Source organism: Bos indicus, chromosome 12 (genome assembly GCF_029378745.1).
Source record: "Bos indicus isolate NIAB-ARS_2022 breed Sahiwal x Tharparkar chromosome 12, NIAB-ARS_B.indTharparkar_mat_pri_1.0, whole genome shotgun sequence".
NCBI lineage: Eukaryota > Metazoa > Chordata > Mammalia > Artiodactyla > Bovidae > Bos > Bos indicus.
The window spans coordinates 70755490-70769637 of NC_091771.1; the positions used below are offsets into that span (position 1 = coordinate 70755490).

At 42.6% G+C, this 14148-nt stretch overlaps 1 protein-coding gene across 2 annotated transcripts in view; it reads left to right on the forward strand.

Moving 5' to 3' along the window:
• LOC139186232 (ATP-binding cassette sub-family C member 4-like) overlaps positions 1-14148 on the forward strand; it is a 152755-nt gene that overhangs the window by 66682 nt on the left and 71925 nt on the right. For both annotated transcript variants that reach the window (XM_070800394.1, XM_070800395.1), the window contains exon 18: positions 3386-3536. In XM_070800394.1, the coding sequence (XP_070656495.1) occupies positions 3386-3536 (151 nt within the window). The remainder of the gene's footprint in view (positions 1-3385; positions 3537-14148) is intronic.

Consider the following 14148-nt stretch of genomic DNA (forward strand, 5'->3'; position numbering starts at 1 on the left):
GAGGGTGGGCCTTTCAGCCTGGCAATGTGTCCTGTTATCTTCTGTAAGGTCATGCTTGTGAGAGAGAGGTGCAGCTGTGATTGGGAGGCTGAGTTAACATGAGAAACACCTGGGGCAAGAGTGGCTACACAGTGACATCAAGGTTGTTCTGAAGCAGTTGACATGCTGGGCAATTGGTTCTCCCTCTGCCTTCCAGGTGTCTCACTGGATTCCCTTTACTGTGAGACTTTCACAATATAGAAATAATCACCTCTCCTGGAAAGAGAGCCTAGATTAACTAAACTATGCATTGTATCAGGCTTCCCAGGTGGTTCAGTGGTGAAGAATTTGCTTGCCAGTGCAGGAGATGCAAGAGATGTGAGTTTGATCCCTGGGACAGGAAGATTCCCTGGAGGAGGAAAGAGCAACCCATTCCACTATTCTTGCATGGAGAATTCCATAGACAGAGGAAGCTGGTGGGCTACAGTCCATGGGGTCACAAGGAGTTGGACAGGACTGAGCACGAGCTGATACATTGTATTCTCACAGAGGACAAATACTTACTGCACTGTTTTATTTGGATAAAGCCAGGTGTGGTTACTTACCAAGAGAAGAGTGGTAAAAATAAGGTGAAATTCATACTTTAGCAAGGACAATGTTGTTCAGTTACTAAGTTGTGTCCAACTATTTTGTGATCCCATGGACTGTAGCCCGCCAGGCTTCTCCATCCATGGGATTTTTCAGGCAATAATACTCGAGTGGGTTGCCATTTCCTTGCCCAGGAGATCTTCCTGACCCAGGAATCAAACCTGCGTCTCCTGCATTGGCAGGTGGATTCTTTACCAGTGACCCACCAGGGAATTCAACAAGTACAATACAGAGCAGTTATTGAAGATATAAAGCCTTTAAGCCAGTAATTCAATTCCATGATCAAAGCCATCTCATAAAATGTCTTTTGTTTTTGTAGGAAGTTTTTCTTTTAACAAGTTGATTGCTCTGTCTTAAAGGGTCTTAAAAAAATGAGAGAGAGAGACCTACAGGAATACTGTCATCCAGCCTCTGTTTTGTCTGTGAATTTGAGGTTCTAAAGAATGATGTTGGGTCATCTCAGCTCTCATTTCTTCGCTCAGTACAGTTGCTCATGTGGAGTGTTGTTTTTTTTTTTTTTCTGTTATTTAATACTGTCAAATTTTTAGTGATTAAATCTGTGGAAAATTTTCATTTTCTTTCCAATTGTTAATTTCAGAAGTGAAATGCATTATCAAAAGCTGAGCGCAGAAATGCAGCAGTCAATATCTGACTGCAGACAGTGTAGCCTGTGAGCATGGCTTTCACTGTTACCAATGTGAATTAAGCTGAGATTAGGAGGCAGAGTGCTTTTACTGCAGAGATGTCTGGTCTTTTTTTTTTTTTTTTCCTCTTTCACAAACTGATTTTATAAGTACATCCTGCTGAGTTTAACTACATAATTTATCCCCAAAAACACTTCTTCCCTAAAAACAGTGCTATATTTTAACAATGATTGTGAATAGCTTTGAAAAGATTTTGTGAAAGGCTCTGTATCTTTGTTAATGACAAGCTAGGCCAAGGCTGGGTTTCCTCCGTGTGCTTAATATTTGGTTAGTTAGTAGTCATTATCAGAATCGTCACATATTTTTGCATGACACAGGGAAGGACAGAGATAGATGCTACCTGATTTCTGTAGGATCCAGTCTCAGTAATGAGGATATAAAATTCTAGTCTCACTGATTTTCAATCTCAGCTCTGCCCTGTAGTTCAATTATCTTGAAGTTGAAGGTGGAGATGACCTGCAGGTCATTGGAAGTAAGAGTCTGGTGTTCGAGGGAGAGACCTGGGATGAGCATGGAGCCTGTGTAGTTTTCACTGAGCAGGTATTAGTTGAATCTGTGAAGATGGCAACCCAGGGAGAGTGAAGCAGTTTTAGGGGTCAAGATAAGAAGGTTCGATACTCAGAGAGAAAGCAGAGAGAAAGGGGAGGAGAGGAGACAAACAATAAATAGCAAGTGAGAAAAGAGGAAGTAGGCTGGGGAGCCAAGGAAGGACGAGTCTGTTCAACTCAAATGAGAGGGTGAGTCTGTGGAAAATTGTCAGTTGATTTCAAATCAGGAGGCTTCTGATGACTCAAGGAACAGGCTTCAGGTGGGAGGAGGCCAGACTGCAAAGGGTTGCAAATGCAGGAGGCGTGGAGGGAGTTGAGGTGAAGACAGGCTATTTTTGGAAGGAGTTTGACTGAAGCAGGAGAGAGGTCCATCTGGAATGTAGGGTCTGAGGATATATTGCTGGTTGTTTGGATTTTAAGTTTGTGAGTCAGGTGTGTGTGAGGTGGTGAGGGTATTTCCCTCTCTCCCTCCTTCCCTTCAACAAATGAAATAGATTTGAGGTCCTGAGGTACAGATGTGAGTCAGGCATGAAGTCCTCCCCTCATGGGTCTCCTCCAGTCCCCCAGGGGATGAAGACATCTAGAAACTCACCCCTTGATGCTTCTGGACTCCTAATTGTGGGAGCTCTGTCAAAAAATAAAGATTATGGCATCTAGTCCCATCACTTCATGGCAAAAAGATGGGGAAACAATGGAAACAGTGACAGAATTTATTTTCTTGGGCTCCAAAATCACTGCAGATGGTGACTACAGCCATGTAATTAAAAGATGTTTGCTCCTTGGAAGAGAAGCAATGACAAACCTAGACAGTGTATTAAAAGCAGAGACATTCTTTGCCAACAAAAGTCTATCTAGTCAAAGCTATGGTTTTTCCAGTAGTGATGTATAGATGTGAGGGTTGGACTATAAAGAAAGCTGAGAGCTGAAGAATTGATGCTTTTGAACTGTGGTGGAGAAGACTCTTGAGAATCCCTTGGACAGCAAGGAGATTAAACCAGTCAATCCTAAAGGAAATCAACCCTGACTCTTCATTGAAGGACTGATGCTGAAGCTGAAGCTCCAATACTTTGGCTACCTGATGTAAAGAGCCAACTCATTGGAAAAGACCCTGATGCTGGGAAAGATTGAAGGCAGGAGGAGAAGGGGATGACAGAGGGTGAGATGGTTGAATGTTATCATTGACTCAATGGACATGAGTTGGAGCAAACTCTGGGAGATGGTGAAGGACAGGGAAGCCTAGTGTTTTGCAGTCCATGGGGTCACAAAGAGTCAGGCTTAAGTTAGCAAGTGAACAAGAATACTGAGAAAGTTCTTATCATAGTGTTTGGTTCATATAATAAACATTATGAGGACCTCCTATAGTTTTATTTCTTAAGATGCAAAAGCATTCCTTACTGTTTCAACAAGTCTTTCGAGCAAAGGAGTTTAATCCTAACAAAACAGCCCATTAAAGTTTGAGAAGTGTCCTTCCTAAGGAGCCCTCTGTATCTATTTTTGCCATTTCAGACGTTTTTACTTGTGATTGGTGTGATGGGCGTGATGGTGGCTGTGATTCCTTGGGTTACTGTACTTGTGATTCCCTTTGGCATCATTTTCTTTGCTATCCAGTGGTATTTCTTAAGGTCATCACGAGATGTGAAATGCCTGGAATCTGCAGGTGAGTACTGGTACTCTCAGGTTGGGATGGCAATGCAGGCTGGCTTCCATTTATGCTATAATTAACTATACCCTTGAAATTCCAGAGAGTCTTATCTTCTGGAATTTCTCACTAAGTTGACATTATGTAATTGAATGTGATGGCCACTGTAAGTCAGTGTGGCCTTTAACAGGTCAGCTGCAGCTTTGCATTTTAGCACAAAGAAGATGAATGTGAGCACGGTGAGGACAGGGACCGTTCTGTCTTGTTTATGACATACTGCCTAACAGATTATCCACTCTATAGATACTTTTCTTAAAAATAAAACATTTCATCGTGTTTGAACTATTGTAGAAAGAAAATAGGAGTTTTTCTTCTGCTAAAGATGACATTTTTTTCTTCTCCTACTAGAGATGACAAGGATAGTAAGAGATTAAGAAAAGGAAAGGAGATATTAAGGAAATGTGTGTCAGAAGTGATATATTTGAAAAATACATTCATTTACATGTCCGAGTAAGTTGCAGCTGTTAAATGTATTGGAAAGATAAGTCCTATTATTTTCAGCTTCATTCTTTATCATCACCAGTATTTGGAGTGATCCCACACTGTGGTCCCTCCTTTCTCAAAGCTTCTCGTATAAATGATGCTATATGGGAAAACTATATGAGATGCTATATGAAAAATATTCCCCTGGGAGGACCCAGGACAGGGAATCTGTTTGGTAGGCATTTGGTCTATTACCCCAATCAGTTTCCTACTTGTAGAATAATGAGGAACAGGGACTTCTCTGGTGGTCCTGTGGATAAGATTCTGTGCTTCCACTGCAGGGGGCACAACTTCAATCCCTGGTTGGGGAACTAAGATCCCACACAGCACAGCCAAAAAAAAAAATAATAATAATAATAATGGAGAACGCATTTTATGATGAATCCTTCTATACTATGGGTAATCACAGGTGATGAAATAATTGAATGTATCTGATTATTAATGTACATATTTCATCAATATTAAAACAAAAAAATAAAGCAGAATTGTTATATGTTTTTTAAAAAGTTGTAAGAACTATAGCCAAAAAATAAGGAAGGAAAATATTTATATCAGAGACCCAAATCATGAATAATTATAACAAATTAATACCAACTTAACCTTCTAGAAACCAAGCCAAGAAGAGAAGCATATTGAGTCCTATGATTCTTTGTATCTACCAAGTGGAAAAAAAATCTAAGTTCATTCAAAGGAGTTTTTTCCCTTTATTGTGGCATTTGTGTGCTTTGTTTTTAATAATAAAAATGCTTAAGAGATACTTATTCTAATTATTTGCAAAAAGGATAGTGATCATCTGTTTTATAAAAGCTTTAGAAGTTTTCACTCATCAAGAGAACTAGCTGAACTCCTGTGAGGTGTGGTCTTGTGAGGTGTTTGGATGGATGGGGAGCAGTAGAGTCCAGGTGTGTGGCATTCTGCTGATGTGACTTGGTAGCACAGTAGGACCTGGGGAGGCAGAAAAGGAAGTGATGAGCTCCATCCAGTCTTCTGTGTAGACAAGGCTTCAGAAGTTTTATGATTTGAGGGTGCACATGAGCTGGAGTCATTCAGTAGTTTTGTTGGAAAAAGCAGGTCTCTGGTACATTCAAAGAGGTGTTGTTCCAGAAGGAACAAGTGATTAAGATTTATACACACTGAGGAAACCAGAAGGGAAAGAGACACGTGTACCCCAATGTTCATCGCAGCACTGTTTATAATAGCCAGGACATGGAAGCAACCTAGATGTCCATCAGCAGATGAATGGATAAGAAAGCTGTGGTACATATACACAATGGAGTATTACTCAGCCATTAAAAAGAATTCATTTGAATCAGTTCTAATGAGGTGGATGAAACTGGAGCCTATTATACAGAGTGAAGTAAGCCAGAAGGAAAAACACCAATACAGTATACTAACGCATATATATGGAATTTAGAAAGATGATAACAATAACCCTGTGTACGAGACAGCAAAAGAGACACTGATGTATGGAACAGTCTTATGGACTCTGTGGGAGAGGGAGAGGGTGGGAAGATTTGGGAGAATGGCATTGAAACATGTAAAATATCATGTATGAAACGAGATGCCAGTCTGGGTTCGATGCAGGATACAGGATGCTTGGGGCTGGTGCACTGGGACAACCCAGAGGGATGGTATGGGGAGGGAGGAGGGAGGAGGGTTCAGGATGGGGAGCACATATATACCTGTGATGGATTCATTTTGATGTTTGGCAAAACTAATACAATTATGTAAAGTTTAAAAATAAAGTAAAATTAAAAAAAAAAAAGATTTATACCTAGGGAAGGGCTACTTCCCATCCACACAGAAGTGGAGAGAAGGGCACCTCCTGAGGCTTTTTTAATGAGGAAGCAGTACAGGATTTTCTCAATGTTTCATCTGAAGAGTCTGAAAACTTTGGCCCCATCTCTGTGGAATATTGGAATTTTTGGTACTCTAGTAGGCTGCAGGAATGTTAGACTGTAAATTCAATCCAGATACCCCCTCCTACACACCCCAGATAACCACATGTGGTAGCTAGTTGATTAGAATTGTCTATGTTCTCTGTCTAGGTGGTGGGTCTGTGCCATAAATAATAACACTTCTGTTTTCTCTAAATAGTAACTTATAGTATATCTTAAGGTCACTGCTGGAACCACCAGCAAGAAGGACACCTGACATCTATTTTGTAAGGACATCTGTTCTGTAAGTTCACTTGTCTGACAGCTATGGCCAGAAGGCATAAACCTGCTTCTTCTTTGTGCTCTGAAGGACTACTGAAGTCCTGAGGTTTTGTTTCAGATCCTGCTGCCTAGTTGCCTTTAGAAGCTTAGGTTGACACTTTCATCTTAATGATGAATATGCAGCTGATTATAATGGGTTTATTGAGCACATTTTTGCAAAACTGAGCATAGCAATAGTCACAGAGCAGTACATAAAACCTGGATGGCATTTGATTGCCTTTCTCTGCTGCTGCTGCTGCTAAGTCGCTTCAGTCATGTCCGACCCTATGTGACCCCATAGACAGCAGGCCGCCAGGCTCCTCTGTCCCTGGGATTCTCCAGGCAAGAATACTGGAGAGGGTTGCCATTTCCTTCTCCAATGCATGAAAGTGAAAAGTGAAAGTGAAGTTGCTCAGTCGTGTCCGACTCTTAGCGACCCCATGGACTGCAGCCTACCAGGCTCCTCCATCCATGGGATTTTCCAGACAAGAGTACTGGAGTGGGTTGCCATTGCCTTTTCCATGCCTTTCTCTCACCAATTCTTTTTTGTTTGTTTTTAAACTTTTTATTTTATATTGGGGTATAGCCAATTAACAAACAACATTGTGATGGCTTCGGGTGAACAATGAAGGAACTCAGTCATACATATACATGTATCCATTCTACTCCAAAACCCTCTCCCAACCAGGCTGCACTTAACATTCCATGTGCTACTCAGTAGATATTTGTTGGTTATCCATTTTAAATACAGCACTGTGTAGACGTCCATCCAAAGCTCCCTATCTTTTCTCATTCTTCCCCCGGCAACCATAAGTTTGTTCTCTAAGTACGCGAGTCTGTTTCTGTTTTGTAAGTTCACTTGTATAATTTCCTATTAGATTCCACATATAAAGGATTTCATACGATATTTCTCCCTTTTTGTTTGATTTAATTCATGTGACACTCTCTAGGTCCATCCATGTTGCTGCAAATGGCATTAGTTCATTCTTTTTAATGTTCTGGTCCACTCTGCATTTAGCAGTGCCTGAATGATGAAGTCACATGCAAATTCTATTTGAAAGGCTGGTGTGATCAACTAGCAATATCTGCCACAGGCTTTGGTAGCAGTGGGTTAGCAAGTTGTTCAGGTGTATTCAGACCATCCCTTAAATCTGCTGTTTTAAGGTGTTTTCATACAAGATTCCCAGGAACTTTGTTCAACCTCTGGTGCTTAATAAGATGTATGGTAATGGCAAAAGCTGTTAGTTACTAGCTGAGTTAGATCTGGGAGTATTCTGAATATAAATAACGAAGTCTGGAGGAAAAATGCATGTATTCACACATGGGCATCCTTAACCCTGATTATTCTCCCTCAGAGACACTGCAGTTCAGTTCAGTTCAGTTCAGTCTTGTCTGACTCTTTGTGACCCCATGAATGGCAGCACGCCAGGCCTCCCTGTCCCTCACCAACTCCCAGAGTTCACTCAGACTCACGTCAATCAAGTCAGTGATGCCATCCATCCATCTTATTCTCTGTCGTCCCCTTCTCCTTCTGCCCCCAATCCCTCCCAGCATCAGAGTCTTTTCCAATGAGTCAATTCTTCGCATGAGGTGGCCAAAGTACTAGAGTTTCAGCTCTAGCATCATTCCTTCCAAAGAAATCCCAGGGCTGATCTCCTTCAGAATGGACTGGTTGGATCTCTTGCAGTCCAAGGGACTCTCAAGAGTCTTCTCCAACACCACAGTTCAAAAGCATCAATTCTTCAGCACTCAGCTTTCTTCACAGTCCAACTCTCACATCCGTACATGACCACTGGAAAAACCATAGCCTTGACTAGACGGACCTCTGTTGGCAAAGTAATGTCACTGCTTTTCAATATGCTATCTAGGTTGGTCATAACTTTTCTTCCAAGTAGTAAGTGTCTTTTAATTTCATGGCTGCAGTCACCATCTAAAGTGATTTTGGAGCCCCCCAAAATAAAGTCTGACGGTTTCCACTGTTTCCCCATCTATTTCCCATGAAGTGATGGGACTGGATGCCATGATCTTCGTTTTCTGAATGTTGAGCTTTAAGCCAACTTTTTCACTCTCCTCTTTCACCTTCATCAAGAGGCTTTTTAGTTCCTCTTCCCTTTCTGCCATAAGGGTGGTGTCATCTGCATGTCTGAGGCTATTGATATTTCTCCTGGCAATCTTGATTCAAGCTTGTGCTTCTTCCAGCCCAGCGTTTCTCATGAGGTACTCTGCATATAAATTAAATAAGCAGGGTGACAATATACAGCCTTGACGTACTCCTTTTCCTATTTGGAACCAGTCTGTTGTTCCATGTCCAGTTCTAACTGTTGCTTCCTGACCTGCATACAGATTTCTCAAGAGGCAGGTCAGGTGGTCTGGTATTCCCATCTCTTTCAGAATTTACCACAGTTTATTGTGATCCACACAGTCAAAGCCTTTGGCATACTCAATAAAGCAGAAATAGATGTTTTTCTGGAACTCTCTTGCTTTTTCCATGATCCAGCAGATGTTGGCAATTTGATTTCTGGTCCCTCTGCCTTTTCTAAAACCAGCTTGAACATCCGGAAGTTCATGGTTCACGTATTGCTGAAGCCTGGCTTGGAGAATTTTGAGCATTACTTTACTAGCGTGTGAGATTAGTACAATTGTGCAGTAGTTTGAGCATTCTTTGGCATTGCCTTTCTTTGGGATTGGAATGAAAACTGACCTTTTCCAGGCCTGTGGCCACTGCTGAGTTTTCCAAATTTGCTGGCATATAGAATGCAGCACATTTACAGCATCATCTTCCAGGATTTGAAATAGCTCAAATGGAATTCCATCACCTCCACTAGCTTTGTTCATAGTGATGATTTCTAAGGCCCACTTGACTTCACATTCCAGGATATCTGGCTCTAGGTGAGTGATCACACCATTGTGATTATCTGGGTCATGAAGATTTTTGTATAGTTCTTCTGTGTATTCTTGCCACCTGTTCTTAATATCTTCTGCTTCTGTTAAGTCCATACCATTTCTGTCCTTTATTGAGCCCATCTTTCAGTGAAATGTTCCCTTGGTATCTCTGATTTTCTTGAAGAGATCTCTAGTCTTTCCCATTCTGTTGTTTTCCTCTATTTCTTTGCATTGATTGCTGAGGAAGGCTTTCTTATCTCTTCTTGCTATTCTTTGGAACTCCGAATTCAGATGCTTATATCTTTCCTTTTCTTCTTTGCTTTTCACTTCTCTTCTTTTCACAGCTATATGTAAGACCTCCCCAGACAGCCATTTTGCTTTTTTGTATTTATTTTCCATGGGGATGGTCTTGATCCCTGTCTCCTGTACAATTTCACAAACCTCAGTCCATAGTTCATCAGTACTCTATCTATCAGATCTAGTCCCTTAAATCTGTTTCTTACTTCCACTGTATAATCATAAGGGATTTGATTTAGGTCATACCTGAATGGTCTAGTGGTTTTCCCTACTTTCTTCAATTTCAGTCTGAATTTGGCAATAAGGAGTTCATGATCTGAGCCACAGTCAGCTCCTGGTCTTGTTTTTGCTGACTGTGTAGAGCTTCTCCATCTTTGGCTGCAAAGAATATAATCAGTCTGATTTTGGTGTTGACCATCTATTGATATCCATGTGTAGAGTCTTCTCTTGTGTTGTTGGAAGAGGGTTTTGCTATGACCAGTGCATTTTCTTGGCAAAACTCTATTAGTCTTTGCCCTGCTTCATTCTGTATTCCAAGGCCATATTTGCCTGTTACTCCAGGTGTTTCTTGACTTCCTACTTTTGCATTCCAGTCCCCTATAATGAAAAGGACATCTTTTTGGGGTGTTAGTTCTAAAAGGACTTGTAGGTCTTCATAGAACCGTTCAACTTCAGCTTCTTCAGCGTTACTGGTTGGGGCATAGACTTGGATTACTGTGATATTGAATGGTTTGCCTTGGACACAAACAGAGATCATTCTGTCATTTTTGAGATTGCATCCAAGTACTGCATTTCGAAACTTTTTGTTGACCATGATGGTTACTCTATTTCTTCTGAGGGATTCCTGCCCTCAGTAGTAGATATAATGGTCATCTGAGTTAAATTCACCCATTCCAGTCTATTTTAGTTCTCTGATTCCTAGAATGTCGATGTTGACTCTTGCCATCTCTTGTTTGACCACTTCTAATTTGACTTGATTCATGGACCTGACATTCCAGGTTCCTATGCAGTATTGCTCTTACAGCATCAGACCTTGCTTCGATCACCAGTCACATCTACAACTGGGTATTTTTTTTGCTTTGGCTCTATCCCTTCATTCTTTCTGGAGTTATTTCTCCACTGATCTCCAGTAGCATATTGGGCACCTACTGACCTGGGAAGTTCCTCTTTCAGTATCCTATCACTTTGCCTTTTTATACTGTTCATGGGGTTCTCAAGGTAAGAATACTGAAGTGGTTTGCCATTCCCTTCTCCAGTGGACCACATTCTGTCAGACCACATTCATGTCTCCACCATGACCTGCCCATCTTGGGTGGCCCAACAGGCTTGGCTTAGTTTCATTGAGTTAGACAAGGCTGTGGTCCTAGTGTGATTAGATTGACTAGTATTCTGTGATTATGGTTTCAGTGTGTCTGCCCTCTGATGCCCTGTAGCAACACCTACCATCTTACTTGGGTTTCTCTTACCTTGGACGTGGGGTATCTCTTCACGGCTGCTCCAGCAAAGCGCAGCCACTGCTGCTTACCTTGAACAAGGGGTATCTCCTCACCACTGCCCCTTCTGACCTTGAACATGGACTAGCTCCTCTAGGACCTCCTGCACCCTGTGCAGCCACCACTCCTTGGAGGTGGGATTGCTCCTCCTGGCCACAGCCCCTGGCCTCAGCATGGGGTAGGTCCTCCCGGCTGCCACTGCTGGCCTCGGATGTGGGGTAGGTCCTCCCGGCCACCGCCCCTAACCTTGGACACTGGGTAGCTCCTCTCGGCCGCTGCCCCTGACCTCGGACGTGGGGTAGCTCCTCTCGGTCATTCCTGCGCCGTCTCAGCCTGGCACTCTTGGCTGCTGCCCCTGATGTTGGATGTGGGGTAACTCCTCTTGGCTGCCTCCCCTCGGGCATGGGGTCCTCCCAGATTCTGCCCCTGACCTCGGACGTGGGGTAGCTCCTCTCAGCTGCGCTAAGTGCGCTGGTCACAGCCGCCTGCGCTAAAAGAGACACTGCAGCTGTGAATAAAAGCCCAGCCTTGGGAATAAGGGGCTTCCAAAGAGTCGGACATGGCTGAGAGACTGAACTGAACTGAACTAGGTGGTGCTGGTGGTTAAGCACCTGCCTTCCAGTGCAGGAGACATAAGAGATACAGGTTCAATCCTTCGGGTGGGAGGATCCCCTGGAGAAGGAAAGGCAACCCAATCCAGTATTCTTGCCTGGAGAACCCCGTGGATAGAGGAGACTTGTGGGCAGCAGTCCATAGGGTTGCAAAGAGTCAGACATGACTATAATGACTTAATACACAGGTACAGACTTGGGAATAAAACAGAGTTGGGTCTGACATCTGCTCTACCACTTAGGTAGGTTAATTTACTTAATCTTACTTAAGTGAGTGTTCTTAATCCCTCAGTTTCTGGGGTTCCTATGAGAATTTCTTGAGTTTGACACTTATAAAGTACTTGCAGGCCACTGCCAAAGACACCAGACCTTGAACAAGAAGAAATAAGAAAATATTAACAGTGATGTGATCACTCACCTAGAACCAGACATCCTGGAGTGTGAAGTCAAATGGATCTTAGGAAACATCACTACAAACAAAGCTAGTACAGGTGATCAAATTCCAGCTGAGCTATTTCAAATCCTAAAAGATGCTGTTAGTTTGCTGCAAACTCAATATGCCAGCAAATTTGGAAAACTCAGCAGTTGCCAAGGGACTGGAAAAGTCAGTTTTCATTCCAATCTCAAAGAAAGGCAATACCAGAGAATGTTCAAACTACTGCACAATTGCACTCATTTCTGTGCTAGTAAGGTAATGTTCAAAACCCTTAAGGTAGGCTTCAACAGAACATGAACCAAGAACTACCCAGATGTGCAAGCTCGATTTAGAAAAGGCAGAGGAGCCAGAGCTCAAATTGCCAACATCTGTTGGATCATAGATAAGCAAAGGAATTCCAGAAAAGAATCTATTTCTGCTTCATTGACTACATGGAAGACTTTGGCTATGTGTATCACAACTGGAAAATTCTTGAAGAGATGGGAACACCAGACCACCATACCTACCTCCTGAGAAACCAGCATGCAAGACAAGAAACAACAGTAAGAACTGGACATGGAACAACAGACTGGTTCCAAAAAGGAAAAAGAGTACTTCAAGTCTGTACATTGTCACCCTGCTTATTTAACTTATATGCAGAGTACATCATGTGAAATGCCAGGCTGGATGAATCACAAGCTGGAATCAAAATTGCTGGGAGAAATATCAACAACCTCAGATATACAGGTGATACCACTTGAATGGCACAAAGCAAAGAACTAAAGAATCTCTTGATGAAGGTGAAAGAGGAGGGTGAAAAAAACTGGTTTTAAAGCTCAGCATTCAAAAAACTAGATCATGGCATCCAATCCCATCCCATGATGGCAAATATATGGGGAAAAAGCAGAAACGGTTACACACTTTATTTTCTTGGGCTCTAAAATCACTGTGGATGTTGACCACAGTCATGAAATTAATTTCTGCCCTTGGAAGAAAAACTGAAAAACCTAGACAGCATATTACAAAGCAGAGATATCACTTTGCTGACAGTGGTCTGTGTAGTCAAAGGTATGGTTTGTCCAGTAGTCATGTATGGATGTAAAAGTTGGACCATAAAGAAGGTTGAGTGCAAAAGAATTGATGCTTTTGAACTTTGGTGCTGGAGAAGACTCTTGAGAGTCCCTTCGACAGCAAGGAGATCAAACCAGTCAATCATAAAGGAAATCAGTCCTGAATATTCATTGGAAGGACTGATGCTGAAACTGAAATTCCAATACTTTGGCTACCTGATCTGAAAAGCCAACTCATTGGATAAGACCCTGATTCTGGGAAAGGTTGAGGGCAGGAGGAGAAGGGAACGACAGAGGATAAAATATTTAGATAGTATTACTGACTCAATGGACATGAATTTGAGCAAACTCTGGGAGACAGTGCAGGACAGGGAAGCCTGGCGTGCTGTAGTTCATTTGGTCTCAAAGAGTCAGACACGACTTAGGGACTGAACAACAACTAGCAGGTCTCAGGGAGCATGAATGATAACCTGCAGGGAGGCTGTCAGCCCAGGGTCCTTGCATGCAATTCCTTCCCTCCCCCTGCCAGGGAAGTTGTCCTGGCATTGTGAGGTTTGTTCCCAAGTGTCCTCAGGGTTGTGAAAAATGTAGCTGTCAGTCACATGAAATGTAGAGTTACACGTGTCTGTGACTGCTGAGTGATGCCATGTCTGTTACATATCTGCTTCAGGATAGTGAGCTCAGTGTTTGTGGGAAAAAGGATGTTACATTGGGCAACATAATACCAGAGCCTTGACATCCCCTCTTCCCCTGTACAAATTAATTGTCTTTGCAGACCCTCCAGTTCACTCATCCTGGCATCCTGCTCAACCCTAAGTGGGGTTTAAAAGAAACAGGATGGCTTTTCACAGGTCTGCATTCCCTCTGGCCCACTGAAACTCTTGGGCATGAGGTGAGGTAGGTGGTGGGATGTTTGGTTCCCTGGTGTTCAAGGCTGAGATGACACCTGGTTTCTAAAGTCAACCCTGGCCACCATCCCTGCTGGAGAGAATCAGCTGCAGCTTTGATCTCCCAACAGGGAAGCAGGTGAGGGAGGCCACACTGAAGAGTTCATTCCAGGACTCTCCCTGGGTGAACAGTCACATCTGCTTCCTGCTCAGAAGTCTTGTCTGTGATGAGT